Source organism: Chelonoidis abingdonii, chromosome 13, assembly GCF_003597395.2.
Source record: "Chelonoidis abingdonii isolate Lonesome George chromosome 13, CheloAbing_2.0, whole genome shotgun sequence".
Classification (NCBI taxonomy): Eukaryota; Metazoa; Chordata; order Testudines; family Testudinidae; genus Chelonoidis; species Chelonoidis abingdonii.
In genome coordinates, this window is record NC_133781.1 from 1,754,535 (window position 1) to 1,780,383 (window position 25,849).

The 25,849-nt window shown below is 48.7% G+C and overlaps 1 protein-coding gene across 1 annotated transcript in view; it reads right to left on the bottom strand.

Moving 5' to 3' along the window:
* The window catches only part of LOC116824950 (uncharacterized), a 954,865-nt gene that overhangs the window by 71,768 nt on the left and 857,248 nt on the right, over positions 1-25,849 (bottom strand). Inside the window, 1 exon segment of the mRNA XM_075072070.1 lies at positions 8,166-9,308. Coding sequence (XP_074928171.1) covers positions 8,166-9,308 — 1,143 coding nt within the window.

Here is a 25,849-nt window from a genome sequence, read left to right on the forward strand (position 1 = left end):
GTTGATGCTTCCTCAACAAATCATGTTCATCTATGTGGCTGATAATTCTGTTTTTTACTAAGGGTTCAACCCAGTTTGCCTGGTATTGAAGTTAGGCTTACCAGCCTGTAATTGCCAGGATCACCTCTGGAGCCGTTTTAAAAACTGGCATCACATTAGCTATCCTCCAATCATCTGGTACAGAAGCTGATTTGAGTGACAGGTTACATATCACAGTTAGTGGTTCTGTGACATTCCCAGCAGGGGGTGGTGTAAATTCCTCACTGCGAGGAAACAAAGCCCTGGATGTGCTGATATCAGAGGCCTATTGCCAGTGCAGATTGTGCCCCAGCCATCAAGCTCCTGGAAAGGCAGGGGCTAGGCTTGCATCTCACAGGGGTTTAACCAATCAGTGCAGGGTGGCTCACTGCCTCTCTCAGCCGGCTGAGCTGTGCACCCCATGAGAAAGAGCAGCTCATGAAGCTTCTACCTGTGAAATATGATCTGTATAGAGAACAGCAGGTGATGGCATATTATGCTGCAATGTGGTGGTGGGGGGAGGGGATGTGTAGGGAGTGGGGAGGGTGTATTTGGCGGTCATGGGCATTACAGACACCTCCAGCCCTACACTCAAGAGTATTAAAAGTCCCTGTTCTATTCCCTCCATTCCCCCCACCACACTCCTCACCCCGGTGTCCCCGCCACATCCCCATTTCCCCTCCTCACACTCGTCCCAACTCCCCTCCACTTTCACCCCCCACCCTAGGATCACACTTTCCCCCTACTCTCACTGGCTCCCTTCCACTACCCTTCCACCCCTATAGTCCCTGCTGCTTTCNTCTCCCAAAACAGAAACCTCTAGGACAGAAAGCAGACAAACTTCTTCAGTAACAAGGACAGAAACCATCCTCAATGCACCCCAAAGATCTTCCCACACCCCAACCCCACCCCAACCCGACTCCTTCTCCTCCAGGTCCCCCTCAAAAACTGTCCTCTAAGGCTGTGTTAAGTCTGGTACAATCCAGGCTGTATGATCTTGCCATGCAGCCAGCTCAGCCACTGCCTGTGATGTGCATGCAGCAGCAGGGAGCACCAGAGGGATTCCTCTGCCTGCAGCACCCAGGGGGCACCCTGTGGGCTGGATTTGGTCTCTGAATCAGGCTTTTCTGGTTTTCATTTTCACCCAATCAGCAGGATGCTGCCAGTGGATCCCTAAAACATTCCCTGGAATTTTGGAATGGATCACAGACACAGGGAGAAATCCCTTTGAGTGGCGCATCGGGGCCCACTCCCTCTGCCAGGAAATTTGGGGGCAGTTATATTTCCCTTCTAGTGTCAGCATTTGTCTTACCTCTCACCTCTGCTATATCCCTACACACCCCTGCCCACCCTTAGTCCTCACACTCCTTCCTGCACCTCTTTGTTGTCCTTCCTATACACCTTCCCCTCAGGCCTCCCAAGCTTCCTCTCTGCACGCCAATTTCCTTCCATTACATCTTCCCTGCCAAGCCCATACATCTTCTAAACCCTTCAGGGTCAATCTGCCCCCACCCCCAATCACCCTGCACCCTGCTCAGACTCCCATGAGCTCCCAGCACTTACCCTGTATCTGTGTCACTCCACTCCCATTACACTGCACCCTCCCAGGCTGCCTCATGCCACTTTCCCTTCACCCCATCTGCTTTACGTGTGCACCAATCATTCCCCTTCACCCTGCTACTCTGCCTCTAGCTTCCTGAATTCCCTTTACGCTTCAGTTTCCTGTCCAGCCTCCTAACCATTGAGCTGCAGCCGTATTCCCTGAGAAGAGCATGGCTTCCGGTTCATGGAAATCAATGGCCATCTTCATTAGAGGCAGCCTCACTTCCACATGCCAATACTGGAGGAAAATGGTGGCCATCTTGAATACGGGCATCTTGATTCCAGACCCCCTGAAAGACATGGGAGATTGCAGTCATGTCAAGCAAGGGACTGTGCAAGTTCTCTGCTAGGAATCAGGAAAGCATGGAAAAATATTATAAATATTGTGAGATCTATAATGGAGTAACTGGAGGCAGCAGCTCTGGGCATCATAGTTTTTCCACAGAAACTGTGGAGGTTTTTAATGAAAGCTTTGAACAATTTTTCCATTCTTCCCTAGAGAAAGCAGAGAAATTTTGCAGCTCTTCCCATGTCAGGAGGTGGGATTCTGACTGGGGCAGCAGTTTCTGAGTGGGGGACTCTGGCTGTTTCACCCAAGGGCAGGGAGCTCTGGTCGACCATGCTCTCAGAACCCTCTACAGGAATGTCATGCAGGAGAATGATCAAAACGTGACCTTGCTGGGTAAGGAACCCTGGTGCCTTGGGTATTAGAAGTAGGCGTATCTCTGAAGTACCTAAATCACTTCTACCTAGGATCCTTTCCTGGTCCCCTATATTTCAGGGGGATCATCCCAATAGTCCCCAGACCATTGAGAGAAAGCGTATCCCCTCTACACGCCTCCCAGAGAAGAGGCAATTCAGAGACAGAGTGGAGATGTTAATCCATCCCCATCCAAGGGAGAGGATGAGTGTGTGACACCCTGACACCCCATATTCACCACTGTCATATAATTAGGATACGTTTTGGACAAAGTATGCCTTGTGAGGTATCATTCTAAAAATTCTGATTTGCTAGACTAGAATATCTCACTGTGCTATCATTGTATGTGAAGTTATGAAGTTGGACTATGTGTGTGTTACTGAAACATGTTGTTAGGTTGCAAACACCCACAAGCAGCCTTTTAGGTTCAACAGTACAAAGGCCAAACAATGTTAATGGCTTATTGAGGAAACGCACACCAGCACAAGGACTACCCCAGGACCTGTGTACAACAGAAATCTCTCAGCAATAGAACTACACAATGGGAACTGTTTGACGCAGGTCACAGCAAAAGAGCTTCCCAGCAAGTGGGAAGAAGATATAAAAGGGGAAAATGACATGATTGTACCTCACTCTCCCTACACCACCACACCTGGAAACACCTGAGGAACAAATACTGAACTGGGGAAGTGATGATACCAGGCTAAAGGGATTTCTAGCCTATGTATGAAAACCTGGGAAACCCAAGCTGCAAAGCAATGGTAGTTTGTGCCTTAATCTGCCAGCCAGTTTATCCCGCCATGTGAGAATCTGGTAATTCATATCCTACTTCTCTAGTATATTAAGCTCAGTTTGTGTTTTTGTTTATTTACTAGGTAATCTGCTTTGATCTGTTTGTTCACATCAATACAAACCAAAAAATCTGCTGAGAAGTTTTTACTAAGGGCACAATTCAGGATTTAGAAGGCTTCAGCTTTCCCTGTCCTTGTTCTTCAGGACTGGGCATGTGTAAATGGTGGGAGAGGTCAGGAAATGATTGGTGCCTAGCAACTGTAACTGGGTTTTGAAACAAGTTTTTCTCATTCTAGAGGGATTCAGAGTCTCTAGTGTGAGAGCAACAGGGAGGGATCGGAATAGAAACAAGACTCAGGAACTTGGCTGTGAAATGCACCAAAGCTCCTGAACCCTCCCCCAATCCCCTTTCTTGAAATGATAGAAAATTGAGAATGGAATCAAAAAGACAGAAGGAGACATCTATGGCCAAAATAACCACCACAGCCTGCTCCAGCTTGTTCCATCCTCCTAGGGGTTGGTGAATGGAAGTGGCTGGAGCAGATCCAATTGTGGTAGGGGATTTTTTAGGAACCTTATATTATTGTATTAGCAAGAAGCTCTAGTCCAGGACCCCATTGTGCAAGGCATTGTACAAATGTAGAACAAAAAAATAACATAACAAAACGGTGGATGTTTTGTCTGGTGGCTGTAGTTGTTCACTCCCCTCCAAAGCAGGTCCAGGGCAGGGGGTGAAATCAGAGCCCTGATGTTGGGGTTTGATGGTCCAATTTATAGATCAATGGAGCTGGCATCTGGGACGGAGAACAGGACAGCAAAGTGCCTAGGGGATAAATCCCCTATTCCCCAATATAGACAATTACATCACTACGGAGTTAGTATCACAGAAAGCATCAAAAAACTAGAAGCAGGAGCCAGACACTTGATGGGAAGCAAATGCCTGGGATGGAGTCCAGCCAGGATCTTTGAGAGCCCTTTAGCTGCTCTGTGTCCTCAGGAAAATGTCAAGATTCTACCCGGGAGCAATTGGATTCCTCACTGAGCTGAAAGAGAGAATAGACACCGGAGATGCTGCTGGCGAGGAGACAAGCTGCTCCTCCTCTGGAAGTGTCTGTGTATCCAGCCTTGTGCTAAGTTCATGAACTGATGAAATTCCCCAGGATGTCCAGGGAGACTAAGGGTTTGCAACAAATCTTTTAGTCAGAAAAGCAGAAACCAATGTTGAAAAATCTTCAATGTGAAATTAAAGACTCAACCAAAATCTAAATGTCCAGAAACACAAGACCTCACCGCCACCATCCAGAGGCAAGGCGAATTCCCTCCCAGGACAGTCATTTCAGGAATAATCCCAATGTGTTCTGAGTCTCTCCTTGAAATCAGGGACAAAGGAATCCAGCTAAAACCCTTTGACTCAGTAAAACACTCCCCTGACAGAGAGGGCTAGGGAAGAATGAGACAGTGGCAGAATAATAAAATACAGTAATAAAGAAACTTTCTAGCTGAAGATGCCAATATTCATAGAATCATAGGACTGAAAGGGATCTCGAGAGGTCATCTAGTCCAGTCCCCTGCACTCAAGGCAGGACTAAGTATTATCTAGATCATTCCTGGCAGGTGTTTGTCTAACCTGATCTTAAAAACCTCCAATGATGGAGATTCCACAACTTCCCTAGGCAGTTTATTCCAGTGCTTAATTACCCTGAGAGTTAGGAAGTTTTTCCTAATGTCCAACCTAAACCTTCCTTGCTGCAATTTAAACTGATTGTTTCTTGTTCCATCCTCAGAGGTTAAGAAACTTTTTCTTCTTCCTCCTCCTCGTAACAACTTTTTACATACTTGAAAACTGTTATATCCCCTCTCAGTCTTCTCTTCTCCAGACTAAACAAACCCAGTTTTTTCAATCTTCCCTCATAGCTCATGTTTTCTAGACCTTTAATTGTGTTGCTCTTTTCTGGACTTCCACCAATTTGTTCACATCCTTCCTGAAATGTGGTTCCCAAAACTGGACACAATACTCCAGTGGAGGCCTGTGACAAGTCCTCTGCCCACCCCTCTTCCTGGGCCCCCCGGTTACCCCAATAAAGCTCAGAGAGGCTTCTAGTTATGCAGCACCCGTGGCTTTATTTACACAACATTCTCCCACCACCAGTGTTATGCTATGTACAGAGCTTGCAGGCCTGATAATCTCCTCTCCTAAACAGAGTCTGCCCTCAGCCTAGAGACTGACCTTCCCCTGGCCATTCCCCCTTCTTCTGGCTGCCAGCCAGCCTTTATAGCCCTTGAATCCTCAGGCCCCAGGTGCAGCCAGTTCTAAAGGCCAGGCACCAGGCTTCTCCCTAGCCCCAATCTATTTCTCCTGATTGGGGCTGGCTGAGCAGGGGCTAATTAGGTGCCTTTACACCAGCACCCTGCTACAAGGCCTAGTCAGCACAGAGTTGGGCAGAAGAATTACTTTTCGTGTCTTGCTTACAACACTCCTGCTAATACATCCCAGAAGGATGTTCACTTTTTTTGCAACAGCGTTACACTGTTGACAGCTATAAAAATAAGAAAACAGTATATTAACAAATGGAAGAAATGGAAAGTTAATAATAATGAACATAAATCAGAAGCTAGAAATTGTAGAAAATAGAGAAGGGACTCAAAAGGACACAAACAGAACTCCAAGGCCAGAAAAATTAAGGACAATAAGAAAGAGGTTTTTTTTAAGTATATTAAAGAGTCCTAATAATGGTACTAGTTCCTGACTAGATGGAAATAGCAGAATTATCAATAATAATGCAGAAAAGCAGACGTATTCAATAATTTCTGTTCTGTACTTTGTATCCAAGAGTTTTAAAAGAGTTAGCTGAGGAGCTCTCTAGACCATTAATGTTGATTTTAAAATAGCTCTTGAAACACTGAGGAAGTTCCAAAAGACTGGAAGAAATTTAATGCTGTGCTTGGAAGGTTAATGGGATGACTTAGGCAATAGTAGGATTGCCAGCCTTACAGATCCTGGGGAAATTAATGGAGTAGCTGATACGGGACTTGATTAATAAAGCATTAAAAGAGGGTAATACAATGAATCCCCTTTAACATGGGTTTATGGAAGACAGATCCTGTCAAACTAACTTGATTTATTTGTAATAAAATTACAAGTCTGGTTGATAAAGGTAATAGTACTGATTGAATATACTTAGACTTCTGTAAGACATTTGACTTGGTACTGCATGACACTTTGATTAAAAAAACTAGAATGATACATGGCACACATTAAATGGATTTAAAACTGATTAACTGACAGGTCGCAAAATATAATTATAAACTGGGAATCATTGAGTGGGTGTTTCTAGTGGAGTCCTGCAGGGATCAGTTTTTTGTGGTATCCTTTTTAACATTTTCATCAGTAACCTAGAGGAAAACATAAAATCATCACTGATAAAATTTGCAGGTGACACACAGATTGGAGACTGTTATAAAATTGGGTGCCAGCGAACCATATGCATTTCAGTATGGCCAAATATAAATATAATTAGGAACAAGAAAAATGCAGGCCTTAGTTACAGGGATGGGGGACAGTATCCTGGGAAGCAGTGGTTCTGAAAAAGACTTGGGCGTCATGATAGACAATCAGCTGAACGTGAGCTGCCAATGGCCCAAAGGGCGAATGCGCTCCTTGGACGTCTAAATAGGGCAATATTGAGAAGTAGAGAGGTTTTATTACCCTCCATATTTGGCAATGGTGTGACAGCTACTTGAATACTGTCTCGAGTTCTGGTGTCCACAATTCATGCAGGTTGTTGATAAACTGGAAAGGGTTCAGAGATGATCCACAAGCATGATTAAAGCCTTGGGAAGTATGCCATATAGTGAGACTCCAGGACCTTGGTCTATTTACTTTAGCAAAGAAAAGATTAGGAGGTGACTTAATCACAGTCTCTAAGTATCTTGGAAACAAATATTTGACAATTGGCTCTTCAGTCTAGCAGACAAAGATCTAACAAGATCCAATGGCTGGAATTTGAAGCTGGAAAAATTCAGCCTAGAAATAAGGCACAAATTTTTCAACGGTGGAACAACTTACCAAGGGTTGTGGTGGATTCTCTATCAGTAGCAATTGTTAAATCAAGACTGGATGTTTTTTAAAAAAAGATCTGCTCTGGTTCAAACAGGAATTAATTCACGGAAGGTCTATGGCCTGCGCCACACAGGTCAGGCTAGGGGAACACAATGGTCCCTTCTGGCCTTAGACTTGATGAACACACAAGGATTAGTGACAGCCCACAACTCTCCAGGGAGGTGGGCGACTATTACTATCCCCAGGGCAGAGACGGGAGGAACGGCACCACAGAGAAGGGAAGTGACTGGTACAGGGTTAGTCAGAGTTGGCTACTGAACTGAGAAGTCCTAACTCCCACTTCCTTTGCCCTGCTCTAGCCACCTGAGCACACTCTCTCCTCAGAGCCAGGAGCCAGACCCAAGTCCCCGGCTCTCACCGGGCAATCAAACCTCTCTGGGGAATCTCCCCCCATGGATTCTCCAGTGTACAGTGCATCTCTCTCCCCTCCTTCCCCCCCATGTCTATAGGGATGTTCAATACATTTGAGACTTGCTCTGAAATCCTGTTACTTCAGAGCAGTAGCTCTTGGCTACCTTATAACTATAGCATCATATGACTGCTCGGTGCTGCCCTACAGAAGAACGTCCCCGTGCATCTGTCCTCAAGGGCCTTAGAAGCTGCAAGGATGACTGGATGGCAACAAGGAATTTTTACCTCCCTGCTGAATCGGAAAGCGCATATGGAACTTGCACAAATGTCTTCCCACTAATTCCATCGCCTGCTCCCCCTAGACCCTGAAATAACTCATCTCCCCAGTGCCCAGCATTTCCCCCTCCTCTGGCCCCACCAGCTGCCCTCACTGAAATCCAAACGATCCGCCTGCCTGCTGCCCCGACTCAGCCCGTCCTCAACTGCAGTAGGTTTACACTTTGCTTCAGGGGAGCACAGACCCATTGCCCCACAGGGAGAGCTCTCGCTGCCTTCTATCCTGTGTGGAGTTTCTGGTGGGACACGAGGGAGACCTTTGCCTTGTAGCTTTTCCCACAGAGAGAACATTTATAGGGTGTCTCTCCGTTGTGCATTCTCTGGTGTCTAATAAGGTGCCATTTCTGAGCAAAACTTTTCCTGCACTCGGGGCAGTTATAGGGCCTCAGGCCGGTGTGGATTCTCCTGTGTCTAATAAAGGCTGAGCTGTGACCGAAGCTTTTCCCACAATCGGAGCATTTATAGGGCTTCTCTCCTGTGTGGATTCTCCGATGCATGATCATGGTAGAGCTGTCTTTGAAGCTTTTCCCACACTCAGAGCATGTGTAGGGCGTCTCCCCTGTGTGGATTCTCCGATGCATGATCATGGTAGAGCTGTCTTTGAAGCTTTTCCCACACTCAGAGCATGTGTAGGGCGTCTCCCCTGTGTGGATTCTCCGATGCACAATAAGGTCAGAGCTATTACTGAAGCTTTTCTTGCAGGCGAGGCAGTTATAAGGTCGCTCTCCTGTGTGGATTCTCTGATGTGAAATAAGTTCTGAGTGCTGCTTGAAACTTTTCCCACAGCCGGAACATTTATAAGGTGTCTCTCCTGTGTGGATTCTTTTATGTATAGTGAGGTCTGAGTTGCGAATGAAGCTTTTCCCGCACTCAGGACAGCTAAAGGGTCTCTCTCCAGTGTGGGTTTTCTGGTGTGTAATGACATGAGCCTTCCGACTGAACCCCTTCCTGCACTCAGGGCAGTAGAAGGGTCGCTCTCTCGTGTGGATTCACTGATGAGCGATAAGGTGTGAGCGCCGACTGAAGCTCTTCCCACACTCAGGGCAGTTATAGAGCTTCTGTCCTGTGTGGATTCTCTGATGCTTAATGAGATTTGAGCCATCACTGAAGGTTTTCCCACAGTCGGGGCAGTTATGGGGTTTCTCTCCTGTGTGGGTTCGTCGATGTAAAAGAAGTTCTGAGCTGCGCTTGAAGCTCTTCCCACAGTCTTGACACTTGTAGGGTTTTTCTCCCGTGTGGACTCTCTGATGTATAATAAGGGTAGAGCTCCGACTGAAGCCTTTCCCACACTCGGGGCAGTTATAGGGTTTCTCCCCCATGTGGTTTCTCTGATGTACAATAAGATGTGATCTCCAACTGAAGCTTTTCCCACACTCAGCACAATCGTACGTTTTTTCTTTAGTGCAGATTCCTGGCTGGATCGTGTCTTTGGGAAGGTCTTTCAAAACTCCTCCACGGTGACTGGATTTACCCTGTGTCTTCCCACGGTGGTTTCCTAGTGGCCTCTCTGGCCTGAGCTGACTCTTGCAGGTTGCTTCCTGGAGTCCTGAGCAGGGACTGTTCCCTTCAGCTCTTCCTGATTGCATCCCATGCAGCTCCACTTGCTCAAGACCTTCCTGCTGAGATTTCTCCACCTCCTTCTCAGTCACCATCCCATCACCTCCTGGGACAAAGGGAAAATTCAGACATGAATATCAACTTGATTTGGGATGAAAGGGAACCTCAGAAAGGAGAGGGCAAAGTGGGGAGCAAACCAAAATAACTGCTGGGAAGATTCAAAAAAAGCAGGAGCTGAAAGTCCCCTACTCCAAAACCTTTCTCCGGAAGAGAGGAGGGAATCAATTCTGCCTCCACGTCCCATCCAACAACTCTGGGTGAAGGGAGCTACAGCCAGGTGTCAGGCAGGGCAGGTGGGAAGCCATGAATCACATGACACCTCGTGGGAACAATCCTGACCTGGGTGAGCTGAGGCAGAACTGCGGTAGCTCATGGGGCCTTTGTGGGAATCCCAGCTGTTGACATCAATGGCAGGTGGGTTCTGCATCCATTTAACCAATTCCTCACCTGTGTGGATGTTTTTCAGGGTCTCTCTTTCCTTAGAGCCCTGGAGATCCAGGACCCACGGCTCTTCCCCCCGTTCCAGCTGGGAGATCACATCCGGTTTGGGAATGGGAAAACCTGCTCCAGGAAAAGAAAACAGACGAGACAATAATTTTACAGCTATTCTGACCCAGAGATGGGTTGGGTGGGTGCTCTTGTATAAATTCAACAGACGGAAAAATGTTCCTAGAGCCCCTTTGGGATGGTCAGATGGTTCCTGGGACACCTGCAGTTCTTCCTGCAGGAGATTCAGGAATTTCCACCCACTGGGGATTATATGACTCTGGCAAAGCACAGTTGTGCAACCTCTTACCCCTTTGTAACCCTGGTGAGACCAGAGTCCTTTCCTGATACAGAGCCAGTCCTGGGAAGAGAGGGACACACAACATCTTTCTGCGTACCAGTGTGTGCCCATATTTAAAAACACAGATAGGGACATACCACCCATCTTCTCTCTTGGATATGCCAGGAATGGGGATTGGGATGTATTAGCACCCTACTGTGTCTCCGTATCTCCTCTCCCATAAGAGGAGGCATAGAGGATGCAGAAACTTCCCCATGGGTTCTCGGGAATCCCCCTGAAATCTAAGGGACCAGGGAAGAACCCTGAGCAGAAGCCAACCTAGAAACTTCAGAGACTCCCCAGCTTCTAATAACCAAGGAGACAGGAATCCTTACCCAGAGATGTCACAGTCTCATAATTCTCCTGCATGATGTCCCTGTAGAGGGCTCTCTGACTGGGGTCCAGCAGAGCCCACTCCTCCTTGGTGAAATACACAGCCACCTCCTCGAAGGTCACCAGCCCCTGAAACAGCCAGAGTCCCCCACTCAGGACCTGCTCCCCCAGCCATAATTCCACCAGCTCAGCTGTGGGCAGGGCTGGAAAATCCCCCTCCCCACAGACAGCAGAGAACTTCCCCAGGGAGATTTCTCAAAACTGTCATTAAAAACACAGTTTCTGTGGCAAAACAGTGATGCCCAGAGCTCCCAACTCCGGTGATTTTATCATGAGTCTCACAATATTTTGTTGGAATTTTTGGACATTTTCCATACTCGCATAGGAATCTCATGATTCCTGGCACAGAACTCACACGTTCCCTTTTTGAACAGGGCCCCATTACTTTGGAGGGAAGGGGGTGGGAGTCAAACTGCCTGATTGAAGATGGCCCCCATTCGCCTGCAGTTTTGGCATGTGGAAGTAAGAGTGAGGCTGCCCTTGGTAAAGATGGCCACCAACTCACATTGAAAACAATGAGACTGAAGCCCTGCTCTCCTCAGGCACGGCTGTGACTCTGTGGTTAGGAGACTGGACAGGAAACTATGAAGATAAATGGAAATGTGTGGGAGTCAGAGGGAGGCTCAGGGGGATTTGTGGGGCCTGCAGAGAGGCTGAAGAGCTGCAGGGGCATATGAAGTTGCAGCTGTGAGAAACAGGAGACTGCAAAGGGGAAGACTGTTGAATACAGGGCAGGTGAGGAAGAGACTGGAGACCATGCAGGAGGACACTGGTTGGAGCAGAGAGGAGACAAAGTAATGGGAAGGGAAGGGTTGGAGAGGGCCAGAAGGGCAGCTCCCCCTTCCCAGCAGTAGGGGAGGGTCAGTAGTTGGTGTCCCCCTGTGAGCAGCAGCAGAGAGGTTTAATTTTTGCACGTGTGCTGTTGCAGGTGGAGTTTTGTGGCTGCAATGCAATACACCAGGCCTGCACAACATGAGGCCCACTGGCCGCATGCAGCCCGCGAAGGCTCACTGTGCGGCCCGCTGCCGGGAATCAAGGGCTCTGGGCTGCCGACAGCGACGGGGAGCCCTGAGCCCTTTAAATCTCAGCCGCGGCCGGGATTCAAAAGGCTCTGGGCTGCCCGCAGAGATTCCCGGCCGTGGCTGAGGATTAAAAGGGCCCCTCAGCAGCAGGAGCTCTGGGCCCTTTAAATCCCTGCCCTAGCCCCACAAAGGTCCAGGTTCCCCCAGCTGCTAGAGCCCTGGGCCCTTTAATTTGACCCTGAGGGCTCCCAGCCACCACTTCAGCTGGGAGCCCCTGGTTGATTTAAAATCAAGTATCACCTCGCCACCCCCAACCTTCCTTTTTATCCCACAGCTGTTTTGGTGGGGCAGTGCTGGGGAAGGAGGATTTGTTTCTGCAGGGCTGGGCGGTGCTGGGCCGGGGTGTTTCTGCCGGGCCAGGATGTCCTGGCGGGGGGGAAAAAGGGGTGTTTCAGCGGGGTCAGGGGGCTTCGGCCCTCAGCTGTTTTCTTTAGAGTAATGTGGCCCTCGCTGCTTTACGAGTTGTGCAGGCCTGCAATACACAAACACTGGGGCCAGGCAGCTTAGCCCCAGGTGGCGGGAGGGAGGGGCCCTGCCCCAATGCTGAAAACCCAGAAAACAAATAAAACTGCTGCAAAATTTATTATTTTTTTACACTAGTGTTTTTTAAGATGAACAGGAGAAGCAAACAGGGGACTTTTGGAGGGAATGTGAGAGGTTTCTTCTAGGTACAGTTTTACATGGCCAGTAATGGAACAGTAGCTGTGACCTGCAATAGGTGTGCCACATTTTCTTTCCTGAAGGAGGTCACATCAAACTTCCTCTGGATGAAGTGCAAGTTAGTGGCTATGCTGGAAGAAAGATTAGTGGTTTGTCGGGACAAGTACAGATACAGAGATGCTGAGACGTTCTTGGACAACCAAATTCAGGAAGCACCAGCACCCCAGATTCAAGACTGGAACTGGCCACCACAGAACCAGGGAGAGGAGGAGACCAGAGAAGGAGGCATGGCAGTTAGGTAATCACTGAAGCAGGAGGACCAGGTGACATTCTCCGCAGCTGGAGGCATTTGAGGATGGGCAAACCATGAACACCAGAGAGGAGAGGACCAGAAGGAACTCCGCACAGCTAGAAGTAACGCATTGTTGTTATGTTCTCAGTGTGGAAACTGCAATATCTAGTTAACTGTAATGGGGCAAGGCCAGATGGCTTCAGTAAAGTACTGAGGAACAGGTATGTTAGCCCCAGGCTAAACAAATCCCTAGTACTCTGGTAACCAAATGTCATTTGCTCCAGGTTAATCAAGGCACCTGGAGCCAATTAAGATCTGTCTAGAAGGCAGTGGAGATAGCTACATTGTTGGGACATCCTGAAGCCAATAAAGGGCTGGCTGGAACTAGTTAAAAGCCTCCCAGTTAGTCAGTGAGGGGGGCGTGTGAGGAGCTGGAAGCAAGAGGCGCGAGGAGCTGAGAGTGAGAGGGTGTGCTGCTGGAGGATTGAGGCGTACAAGCATTATCAGACACCAGGAGGAAGGTCCTGTGGTGAGGATAAAGAAGGTGTTTGGAGGAGGCCATGGGGAAGTAGCCCAGGGAGTTGTAGCTGTCATGCAGCTGTTATGGGAGGCACTATAGACAGCTGCAATCCACAGGGCCCTGGGCTGGAACCCGGAGTAGAGGGTGGGCCCGGGTTCCCCGCAAGCCTCGCAACTCCTGATCAGACACAGGAGGAGCTGACCCAGACTGTGGGTTCCACCAGAGGGGAAGATCACTGAGGTGAGCAAATCCGCCAATAAGCGCAGGACCCACCAAGGTAGAGGAGGAACTTTGTCACATAACCAAACAGAATGGAGACCCCTGTACAGGACATACCTGAGGATGCCTGCCCAACCCACAAGACAATCAAGCATGCCTGCAAAGAGATCTCCACCCATGCAAGGAAGGCAGATGATCCTTGTTGGGGATTCTGTGCTAAGAGAACGGAAAGAACATTCTGCCAGGGACAGGCAAGCAACAGGACAGAGCCCAGACATGAGGAGTCACTCTGAGATCGGATAGGGCTTCTGGAGTCAGTGGGCAAGGATCCAGTGGTGATGGTCTGTATCGACATTAACAACACTGTGTCATGGGGCATCTCACCGATCAGACAACTTCAGAGAAACCGGAAGGATGCTAAAGGAAAGTGAAAGTGATAGTCTCAGATGCTTCTTGTCCTGGGAAGCCAGAGAAGGCAGAAGGTTCTGGAAGCAAACCACTGGCTAGGTAAGTAGTGGAGGGTTTTTGTTTTATGAAATATTGGAGCCATCTTCTAGAGGGAAGAGAGGGCTGTACAGGTTGAATGGCCTCCATATCTGTTGAATGGAAACCAATTTGCTAGGCGACAAGCTGGCTAGAGTAGTCAAGAGGGCATTAAACTAATAACAAAAGGAGAAAAAAAATGAGCATTCAGACAAAAAGATCAAGATGTTGAGAACAAAATTATTCAAGACACCAAGAGGCACTAAGAGAAAAAATTCTTTAATTGTCTGCACACTAGGAGCCTGGGTAAAAAACAAATGAAACTGGAATTGCTTATTAATGAGAAAAAATTCAACCTACTTGTTATTTCTGAAACTTGGTGGGAAAATTGGCATGACTGGAATGTTAAAAAAATTAAATAATATAGTCTCATCATATGATGATAACAACTCCTTCCATTTCACTAGTATATCTGGAGGATGTTAAACAGTAGCTACTAATGTTAAACATTTTTAAATCAGCAGATCCAGCGAACTTGCATCCAAGAGTTTTAAAAGAGCCGGCTAAGGAGTAGCTGAAGAGTAGTTAATGTTGATTTTCAATAAATCTGGGAGTACCGAGGAAGTTCCAAAAGACTGGAGGAAAGTTAATGTTGTGCCAATTTTTAAAAAGAGTAAACAGGGTGACCTGAGTAATTATAGGCCTGTCAGCATGACATCAATTCTGGACAAGAGAATGGAGTGGCTGATATGGGACTCGATTACTAAAGAATTAAAGGAAGGTAATGTCATTAAAGCAAAACAACATGAATTTTTGGAAGACTAACTTTGTACCTTTTTTGAGATGACAAGTTTGGCCGATAAAGGTAATAGTGCTGATTATACTTAGAATTTTGAAAGGTATTTGACTGGTACTGCACAACATTATGGTTAAAAAACTAAAATATCATCAAACTAAAATGGCAGAAATTAAATAGATTAAAAACTGGCTAACTGGTGGGTCTCAAACAGTAACTGTAACCAGGGAATCACCATCAAGTGGGTGTGTATCCAGCAGGGTCCCACAGGAATTGGTTTACGGCCCTATTACTATTTAACAATTTTATCAGTCACCTGGAAGAAAACACAAACTCATCACTGATAAAGTTTGCAGACGACACAAGATTGGAGATGTGGTAAATAATGAAGAGGACAGATCACCCTCATAGAGCGACCTGGATCATTTAGTATGTTGGGTGTCAGTAAAGAATTTGCATTTCAGTATGGCCAAATATAAACTCATACAATAAGGAAGAAAGAATGCAGGCCATAGACACAGAATGGGGGACTTTATCCTGGGAAGCAGTGAATAAGACTTGCGGGTTATGGTGGACAATCAGCTGAATATGAGCTCTTCCTCGGATGAATAAACATGGGAATGTCGAGGAGGCGTAGAAAGGTTATACTAGTTCTGCGACAGCTACTTGAATACTGTGGCCAGTTCTGGTGCCCGCAATTCAGGAAGGGTGTTGAAAAATTGGAAAGGATTCAGAGAGGAGCCACAAGAATGATTAAAGCATTGGAAAACATGCTTTGTAGTGAAAGACTCCAGGAGCGCAGTCTATTTAGCTTAACAAAGAGAAGGTTAAGGGGTGACTTGATCACAGTTTATAAGTATTTACATGGGGAACATAAATTTGATAATGGGCTCTTCAAACTAGCAGATAAACATATAACAAGATCCAATGGCTGGAAGTTGAACGTGGATAAATTCAAACTCGAAATAAGGCACAAACTTTTTTAACAGTGAGGGTGATTAACTGCTGGAAAAACTTACCATGGATTTTCCATTAGTGGTATGTTTTCAATTCAGTTTGGATGTTTTTTGAAAAGACAGGCTCTAGTTCAAACAGGAATTAATTTGGGAGAGTCCTAAATCCTGTGTTATATAGGACATCAGACTAGCTGATCACAATGGTCCATTCTGACTTCCTATGAATCTATGCCCATCTCCTGACTTTCCGGAGTGACTCACGGCTTCCGAGTTCTGCATTCTGGTTGTAGACTTTAGATATCAACATTTGTAGGCATTTGCTTTCTCAAGTATAGTAATTTATTGTGCTTGTCCCACAAATTCAGGGCCCACATTAAAGATAGTGTAGTATATAAGGGTAAGTTAGTACATCTTTAAATAGTTTGTGAGCTCTCTAGTAGCGCTCACTGTGTGCTAGTTTTAGAAACCTCAAGAAAGCAGTGCAGCAGCGTGTGTAGTTAGGCCTTGGGTGTCGGTGGGTATTTAGTAAACATGGCTATTTGAAATCCAACTCTGCCTGTGTGTTTTCTCTATGTTCTTTGTGTTGTTTGAAGAGCAAAAGACCCAGCTGGCAATGGGGATGGGATCTGAATCCAGAAATGCAGTGGAATAGACAGTGACTGCAGATGCCCAGTGGAAATGGATCTCAAAGAAACTGCTGCCTGTAGCCAGTGGGACAGTCAGTAAACTGCTCATTGAGTGGGGACAAATAAAGGGTTAAAAAAAAAATCTCTGGCTGCCTGGGGAACACAGACTTGTTTGATAGCTCAGCAGAAGGCTCCGTCCTCTGGAGAGCTGGAACAGTATTTCATTACTAATGGTGCCAACAGTGCAGGGGTGTGCGCATTCGGGAGCAAGCAGGGGCACGGGCCCCCCCAATCAGTGTGGGCACAGAACTGCTCTGGGGCCAGGGCAGGAAGAGTGAGCTCCTCTGGCCACAGGGTGGGGAACGACAGCCCCTCTGGCTTTGGGGTGCGATCCAACCCCTCCAGCTGCCTGGGAAGAGCGAGCTCCTCCGGCCCCAGGGCTGTGGCTGGGAGAACCAGGTCCTTCAACACTGGGGCTACAAAGGGGAGAGCCAGTGCCTCCGCACACGGGGGGCGGGCACAGAAAGTGCCCCTCCAAAAGCAGCCAAATTTGTATTCCTGTGCACACCCCTGCAACAGTGAGACAAAGGTAGTGGGTTTATTGACTATAATAAGGGGCCCACAGAGTCTATTGGCCTTAAGCAAGGGTGGGAGGGGGAGAGAAGGAATAGGACAACTGTTACAAGGTGGATTGGGCTCTTTAAAAAAGAACTGGTCCAGCCCGCCTGTGCCTCATTAACAGCCTCTCAACAGTGTATGATAAAGGGATCTAGAAAGAGCCAGAGGAGAGGAAGAAACAGGAAGCAGACACTGTGATAAAGAGTGAGAAAGGCTCCTGGAAGGAAAACCTTGGGAGTTTTGGGTCAATATGTCAGGGATTGACTGTGTGCAGTTTAAGGCTGGAAGGGATGGAAACAAAGACATTTTGGGGTTTATTTTGAACTTTTTGCTAATAAAACAGACCCTAAGGAGGGATATTATTGAACAGAGAGAGAAGTCTTTTTGAGTTTATGGGGGAACCAAGAGGGGAAACTGAGGCAGGACACTTGCAGTGCAACCTCAGTCCATGATGGGGTGCTCAGGAGGTGGCTGGTCCTGTTACAGTGGCATATAGCTCTCCTGGCATAGGGGCAATGCAAGAATGGGGGAAACAATATGTGGAAAGAGGGGGATTGGGAAGGACATGGGAAGAAGAATCAGGGATTCTGGCATAGAGAAGGGGGGACACACAGACCCTTAGTATGAGGGAATGGGTGGGGGGGGTTGCAGGGAGCCCCTAAAATAGGGATGGGACAATGGTACACTTGTGGGTGCTAAGGGGAATGAAAAGATGCCAGGAGCCCCTGATGTGTGCAATGAGTTTGGCCTACAGAAGCAACAAAGTGTTCAGTCTTCTAGTAACAGTAGTATTGATAGTAACATATTGCTAAGTTATTTTTTTTAAATGTTCTCCTTCATCAAAGAGGCAGGAGTAGACAGTGTGTAGGAAGTGGGTAATACCCCTTTAAACAGTTTGTGAGCCCTCAGGCAGCCCTCACTGCGTTCCTTAGGGCCTGCCAGAAACCAGACCAAATCAATGTATATAGGTGGCTAGGCCTTGCACTTCTGTGTACAGTGAGAAAAACCCAGCTGTGCTCCTGGGAGTTCTCCATATCGTGTGTTGTGTAAAGAGCAAACTATGTAACAGAAGGTTTTTCCATTTCCTGTTCTTCCCTCTGTCTGGATTTACTGTCTCTCCTCCACATGCAGGCCAACCCCACCACCTCCCTGAAAATCACTTACCTGCACTGGCTCCATTACAGCCCGTTCCCTTCCCTGTCGCCTGGGACAACCTGGAGCAAGATGTGGACATTACTCTGCAGCCTGTCAAGGCAAGAAGGGCTATGGGGCAGGTTATAGAAGAGGTTTTAGTCCATTTCACACCTATTTCCCCAGGCTCCTTCTCTGCAGAAAGATACGTGAAATGTAGACTCTTTATTGCTGCCTAGCCCAGGTGGTCCAACCCCACCTATTTAGGACTAAACCCACTGAAACATGTTTAAACCCTCCAGTAACAGAGACTTTAAGGGAAACCTGAGAGAGGAGCAGAACCAAAGGAGCCGCTCGGGGGATCCCCCGACACTGTCCCCAGGGCAGCGCATCCCCCCAGCAGCGCGGGCACCAGGCAGAGGCAGGAACTGGCTTTTCCTCTCTCTGCTTCTCCCCAGGCAAGTCAATGTGCCCTGGGATGCTGCAGGGAATGGGGCTGCGCAGGGAGCCGGGACCTCCCTCCCCACTGATCGCTCCTGCTGCCCCCGTCTCCCTCCTGCCCCCTCCCCTCGGGCTGGGAGACTCGGTCCCTGGCCCGGCCCGGGGCGTTCGCTCCCCGGAGCTGGCTCGGCTCCTGCAGGCGCTCAGGGGGGCAGGGACAGGGGCGGCTGTAGGTATTTTGCCGCCCCAAGCACGGCAGGCAGGCTGCCTTCGGCGGTTTGTCTGCGGGAGGTCCCCGGTCCGCGCATTCGGCAGCAGCCTGCGGGAGGCTCGCCGAAGCCGCCGGACCAGAGGACTCTCCGCAGGCTGCTGCCGAAGGCAACCTGCCTGCCGCCCTCACGGGGACCAGCAGAGCGCCCCCCATGGCCTGCTGCCCCAGACACGCGCTTGGCGTGCTGAGGCCTGGAGCCCCCGTCGTCAGGGAAGGCAGCAGCTTTGGGACACGCAGACCCCCCCCCGGGAGCAGAGCTGGGGCGAGGAGGGGCCGCTGGTGCAGAGTCACTTTCCTGCCCGGCCCCAGCCCTTCCCCCGGGTCTCGCCCCTCACCTGCAGGCTCCGGCTCAGGGGCTGGTGTCGGCAGAGCCCGGGGCTGCCCCAGGGGCTGGGTCCAGCCTCCGGAGAGAGTCCCCCCCGGCTGGGCACGGTCTGTCCCCGCACACACCCCGCCGGGGAGCAGCAGCGGCTCGGTCCGGGCTCCCGGCTTACACTGGAGGCAGCAGCAGCTTCTTCCAGCCGCCCTGGTCACTGATCACTCAAACGCAGAAATCCTGCGGTCTCCGCCCCTCTAGGACGATCATTAACGCTCCCCAACTTGAACTCTCCCGCTTCCCTCACCCCAGCGGCGGATACACCTTTCAGCTGCTGCTCCCAGCCCTGCTTCCTGTGCCGCCTGGATAACCACCCGGGCTGCAGCCCTCCCCGGGACCGGCTGTAAGGAAAGCCCAGAGTCTGTCTGCGGGGACAGAGCCTGCGGGAATCAGTGTGTGAAATGCGCAAATCCCCTCTTGAGACCTGCCCAGTCGCCCTCCTCGGTTGCAGAATAAGGACGAGTGTTTTGCTTCAGATTATTTCTGTTGGAGGACGGAGAGGAGATTTAGTTCTTTGCTGCTACCTAGCTGTCTGGATCCAGACATGCTCAGTAACATGGGCTGAAGAAGCCTCTGCCCTCCCTTGCCAGCAGAATCTGAGCCCTAGTATAAAAGGGGGCTAAAGCAGTGGCTCTGGGGTGACCAGATGTCCCGGTTTTATATGGACAGTCTGGTTTTGGGGTCTTTTTCTTATATAGGCTCCTATTACCCCCTACCCCTGTCCTGATTTTTCTCAGTTGCTGACTGGTCACCCAGGCTCTCAACCTTTCCAGCCCACTGTCCCCCTTTGTGGAGTCTTGATTTGTCTTGTTTTACAACAGGCTACATACAAAGCACTCGCAAAGTCAGTAGAAACTCAAATTTCATACAGACAGTGACTTTATGCTGCCCTATATACTACACACTGAAATGTAAGTACAATATTTATATTCCAATTATTTTATAATGATATGGTAAAAATGCAAAAGTCAGCAGTTTTTCAGTAATAGCAGCTTTGACACTTTTGTATTTTTATGTCTGATTTTGTAAGCAAGTCGTTTTTAAGTGAGGTGTAACTTGGGGGTAGGCAGGACAAATCTGACTCCTGAAAGAGGCACAATAGTCTGGAAAGGCTGAAAGCTGCTGGCTTAGAAAGGCGAGATGGGGGGAGAGTGAGGGAGTGACCTAGCAGTTTGCCCTGTAAGGGCAGCAGCAAAGGCTAGAGCAGTTCTGGGGGCTGTGTATGCGAGGGTGTCCCTCCAGCGTGGAGCAAGGCAGTGAGTCACTCGCTCTGGGGAGACCCTGTCTGGATGCTTGGACCTAGTGTGGAAGCCCAGAGCCCTGAGTTACAGGGAACCAGGTATTCCTGCCTCATGGCTCTATTTCCCATGGGATTTCTTCTATTAATTAGACCACGATAAATGGATTGTGCCCTGTTAACTCCTAGAGGGAGGACTGTGTCTCTGGAGCGGGGTGAGTGAGTGTCACGGGGGAATGCGGGACTGTAGAGAATTGTGAACGTCCCAGGAGATCCCCAAAATTAAAAGGCCCGAGGGATGATGACCAAAGCCCAGGATGATAGCAGAGGGCACGTGTCTCTGGGACTCTGTCTCTGGTTCATTCGCTCTGGAGGTTTCAGGGAGGAGAGAAGGGTTGTTCCTGGATCCCTTCTGCACCACATTTCGGGGTAGGGGTCCCATTGGCACGTGACTGAGGTTCTACAGCTTCGGGCCTGGTTGGAGATTGGGATGGACAGCTGAGTGCCTTGTCCTCAGCCAAACAGACTTTGGAGGGGTGGAACTAAGGACAGCAGCCCACCTTTGGGGACATGAGGGAAACCCCAGGGTCCCTGGTCAGAACAGGAAAGGCCTGGGAGAGGGCGAGCTATAAGTGAGGGAGCTGCAAGCCTGTAGGCTGGGGAATCTCTGGCTGGGTGTGTTCTTTGCAGGGCCCAGAGGGATTTGGCGCAGTTGTATCCAGAGGTTCTCTGGCGTTCCCCCATTGTGATGGGGGAGTCGTGCAATGCCCAGGCTTAATTAAGCTTAGTTTTACTTTAATGCATTCCCTGTATGACCCCAGTTAGGCTGGGGGCAAAGGTCACAGAATGAACTCAACCCCAGGATGTGGAGGGTCACTCTGCAGGGAAACCCTGAGTGTTAGACACCTGCATGAGAACTGAGACAGTCAGGCACTGACAGTGCTTGTGTAACTCACTGGCCAGTGTGTGACACGTGTCTCCCACCCCCACACTCCGAGGAAATGCGGCTGTCATAGCCCAGCTACTGAGCTACGCTGAAGACACTCATGCATCCAGATAGGGAAGTCACAGGTGTTGGCCAGGCTGTGCTGTGAGACTCTGCTGCTGACGCTGTGACCTGTGCCAGCTCCGAGAGACGCCCCCTTTTGGAGTCTTTCGATAACACCCTCTGGGGTACTGGCCCACTGGCGCAATCACTGATTTACACCAGCGAGGCACCTGTCCCACTGTTGTGTAATTCTCATGTGTCAGGTGGCTAGGAGATGAAGGAAGAACTGGGCTGGGCTTTGGTCTGGAGAAGGCTCTCCGGAGGGAATCTCTCCTCCTGCCTGGGGAGGGCACGCTCTGCCCATGGTAGAGCAGCTGGTGTTGCAGTGGCTTTCCCTGTCCCCAGAGTCATATCCAGAGGGATCTCCACCCCCCAGTGGAATGGGTGATGAGGGAGGGTTGCATCCTGCGCTTGGGTGTCTCTCTGCCCTCTCTGGTGCCTGGTGCGAGTAGACGTGTTTCCAAAGATTCTTGCTGCTGCACTCACACTGGTAGGGCCTGGCCTGGCTGTGTGGGTGCTGGATGTGGAGTAAGCCCTGACGACCCTGGCAGGGTGTCTCACTGGATGGCTGTGTGGGTGCAGGGTGAGCACTGAGGACCCTCACAGGGTGTCTCCCTGGGGTGGCTGTGCAGTTGAGTGACATCTATCATAAAGATACAACATCGCCTGGGCACAATCCTGACCTGGGTGAGATGAGGCAGAACTGGGGGAGCTTACAGGGCCTTAAACAGCTGGGATTTTTTTAATATCAATGATGGGTGGTTTCTGTAGGACCGTTTAACCAATTCCTCATCTGTGTGGATGTTTCTCAGGACCTGCCTTTCCTCAGAGCTCCGGAGGTCGAGGACCCACAGCTCTTCCTCCCATTCTCAGCTGGGAAGTTATGTTCAGTTTGGGAATTGGAAAACTGGTTGTGAGAAAACTGGTGAGATGAGGGTTTTAGATTTGTCTTGAGACAGAGCTGTTGCCAGATGGGCTGGATGGGTGGGTGGGTGGCTCCTCATATAAACAAAACAGATGGGAAAATTTTCCTGCAGACACTTTGGGGAGCTTAGGTACGCCTGACTTAGATACTAAAAACAACCAGAACCAGCCTGGTTCACCTGTGTGTTAGTACTGGTCAAATAGCTGGTAGAGTTATAAAAATATGCTTAGTGTTTAGCCTTTTTTGAATGCTTATAAATGCAGCGCACTTGAATCTCACTTATAACATCTGCATCCCATATTGTAAGGAAATAGTTGACCATTTGCATCGTGAGCCTCTGTAATTGTGTAAACCACTACACAAGAGAGAAATATTAACTAGTGAGACATACTAGTATCCAACCAGGGTTATGTCCAGCCCAACAAAGCAAGCCCATTGACACCAGACAAACTAGGAGACATCATGCAAGTGAATTCCTCCCAACAGTTGGACTTGCAACTCAGAGCAGAAGTGTGGAGGGAATAAAAAGCCTTAACAAGGAGGAACTGTATCTTCATGCTGCTTGGATTCTGAGGGACAAGGATTACTGAGCATAAACTAAAAATACCCTGTTTTCTGCAGCTCAGATGATGGCCCAGGGCTGCTTCAAACACCTGCACTGAGATGTCTGGGCTGACAATTTCAGATGGACACAAACACATGGGGTGTTTTGTCTGGTGGCTGAAATTGGTCACTCCCCTCTAGGTCCACGTCAGGGGTTGTGATCAGAGCCCTGATGTTGGGGTTCAATGGACCAGGAACAGCACAGAGCAATGGAGCTGGGATCTGGGACCGAGAATGGGACAGCAGAGTATTGGGGAGGGGAAGACCCAAAGACTGAGCCCAGAGGCACTTAGAGTGGCAAGAACAAAGACGTGGAGGTGTCAGATATCCCTTTTGAAGCAGGATGGACAGACACATCAGTGAAAGGGGCTGGATGGGGGAGTGAGAGATTCCTGCTGAGGAGGAGAGAATAAGAACGGCCATACAGGGTCAGCCCAATGGTCCATCTAGCCTAGCCCATGGTCCTGACTTCCGATAGTGACCAAGGCCAGGTGCTTCAGAGGAAATAAACAGAACAGGGCATTTTTTGAGTGATCCAGCCCATCATCCAATCCCACAGCTTTTGGCAGTGAGATGCTTAGGGACACCCAGAGCACGGGGTTCCATCCCTAAACATCTTGGCTAATAGCCATTGATGGACCTAGCCTTCATGAGCGTATCTAATTATTTTTGAAGTTATACTTTTGTCCTTCACAACATCCCCTGGCAATGAGTTCCACAGGCTTAGTGTGTGTTGTGTGAAGAAACACTTCCTTTTGTTAGTTTTTATCTGCTGCATATTAATTTCATTGGGTGACACCTGGCTCTTGCGTTATGAGGAGTAAATAACACTGCCTTCTTTACTTTCTCCACACCAGTCATGATTTTGTAGACCTCGATCATAACCCCCACTTAGTTGTCTCTTTTCCAACAGGAACAGTCCCAGTCTTTTTCATCTCTCCTCATATGAAGCTGTATCATACCCCAATCATGTCTGTTACCCTTCTCTGTACCTTTTCCATTTCTAACATATGTTTTTTGAGATGGGGAGACCAGAACTGAAAGCCATATTCAAGGAGTGTGTACATACCCTGGATTTATACAGTTGCATTATGAGATTTTCTGTCTTATTATCTATCTCTTTCCTAACAATCTCCAACATTCTGTTTGCTTTTTTGACTGCTGCTGCACATGTATGTTTTCAGAGACCTATCCACAATGACTCCAAGATCTCTTTCTTGAGCGGTAACAGCTCATTTAGAACCCATCATTTTATATGTATAGTTGGGATTATATTTTCAAATGTGCATAATTTTGAATTTGTTGACATTGAATTCATGAGGGGGAATTTACCCAATCTGGGGCACTTTGCCCTGTACCCGTATAGCTGAAGAACAGAGAAAATGTCTGAGATTCCCTGGGAGACGATGGATTTGCAACGAACATTTTATTAGGAAATTATTTGGAAAAAAACCAGAAACTAATCAAAGTAAAAACTTCAATGAGAAATAAAGATGACTCTGAAATCTGATTTTCTAGAAACAAGAGACTGTCCCCTGGCCCACCATCCCAAAACAAGGAGAAAAATTCCTTATGGGGACGGAGCATTTATTTTAGGAAAAATCCCATGTATGATGTCAGCTGAGCCCCTCCCTGAAAACGAATATGAGGAAATCCTGCTGAAACCCTTCCCATTGGCTCAGCCACTCACTCCCCTGACATAGCGAGCCAGGAAGGGACCGGTGAGTTTCAGCACCTCTGGCCTCCTGAGTCACTCCTCACACAATAATTAGTGGCACCTCATGACTCCCTGTGGAGGGGAGCAACTATTATCCCCATCAGAGACCAGAAAAGAGGAGGCTGCACAGAGAGGAAGGGGAGTGACTGGCACAAGATCACACCAGGAGACACTAGCACGGAGCGTTATTGAACCCAGGGGTCCTGTCTGCCCATCTCTCCATTGCCACCCCACCCCTCCCACCTCTAGCTGCAGGGATGCACAGAAGATGCTCTGGTATTGGCATAATTCACCCAGTCACCACCTCAAAGGGCGTGTGATCCATGAAGGCAGCTGGAGTTGCTCTGAGTGCCATTAAAATGAGTGGAATCAGGGTGTCCTGACAGTATCCATTGGCACCTACCACCTTCGTTTGATGGTGCGATTGGACACCAGAACTGGGAACTGAACTGAGGAGTCCCGGGGTCCCAGCCTCCAGAAGAGTTGAGAATAGAACCCAGGAGTCCTGAGTCCCAATTCCCTCTGCTGTCACTATTACACCATACTGTCCTCCCAGGAACAGTGCAACTCCAAATGACAATACCTGTCTGGGGAATCTCCATCATTAATTCCCTTCTCAGTCCCTCCTCTCATCCCATGGCTGCAGAGATGTTCAATACACTGAGCATTGCTCTGAAATCCTGTTGCTTCAGCTTAGCAGCACCATCTGCCTTATAACCACAGCCCCATGGGGCCTCTCGCTGCTTCTGTGAGTAACGTCCTTCTGCCCCTGTTCTGAGAGGCTTGAGGAGCTGCAGACACAAACGGCAACAGGGCATTTTTACCTCTTCTCTACATTGGAGAGTGTGTGGAACCCACAGAAATATCTCGCTACTAATCTCATTATCTGCTTCACCCAGACCCAGAAAACACACAGCTCCCAGTATCCAGCATTCCTGCCTCTTCTGGGCCCCATAAACCATTCCCCACTAATACCCCAACCTTGTGCCCACCTGCTGCCCCTGCCCAGACCCTCCTCAAATGAAGCACATTTACACTTTGCTTCCAGAGGACATAGACCACAGGGAGAGCTCCCAACAGCTTCTACCTTGTG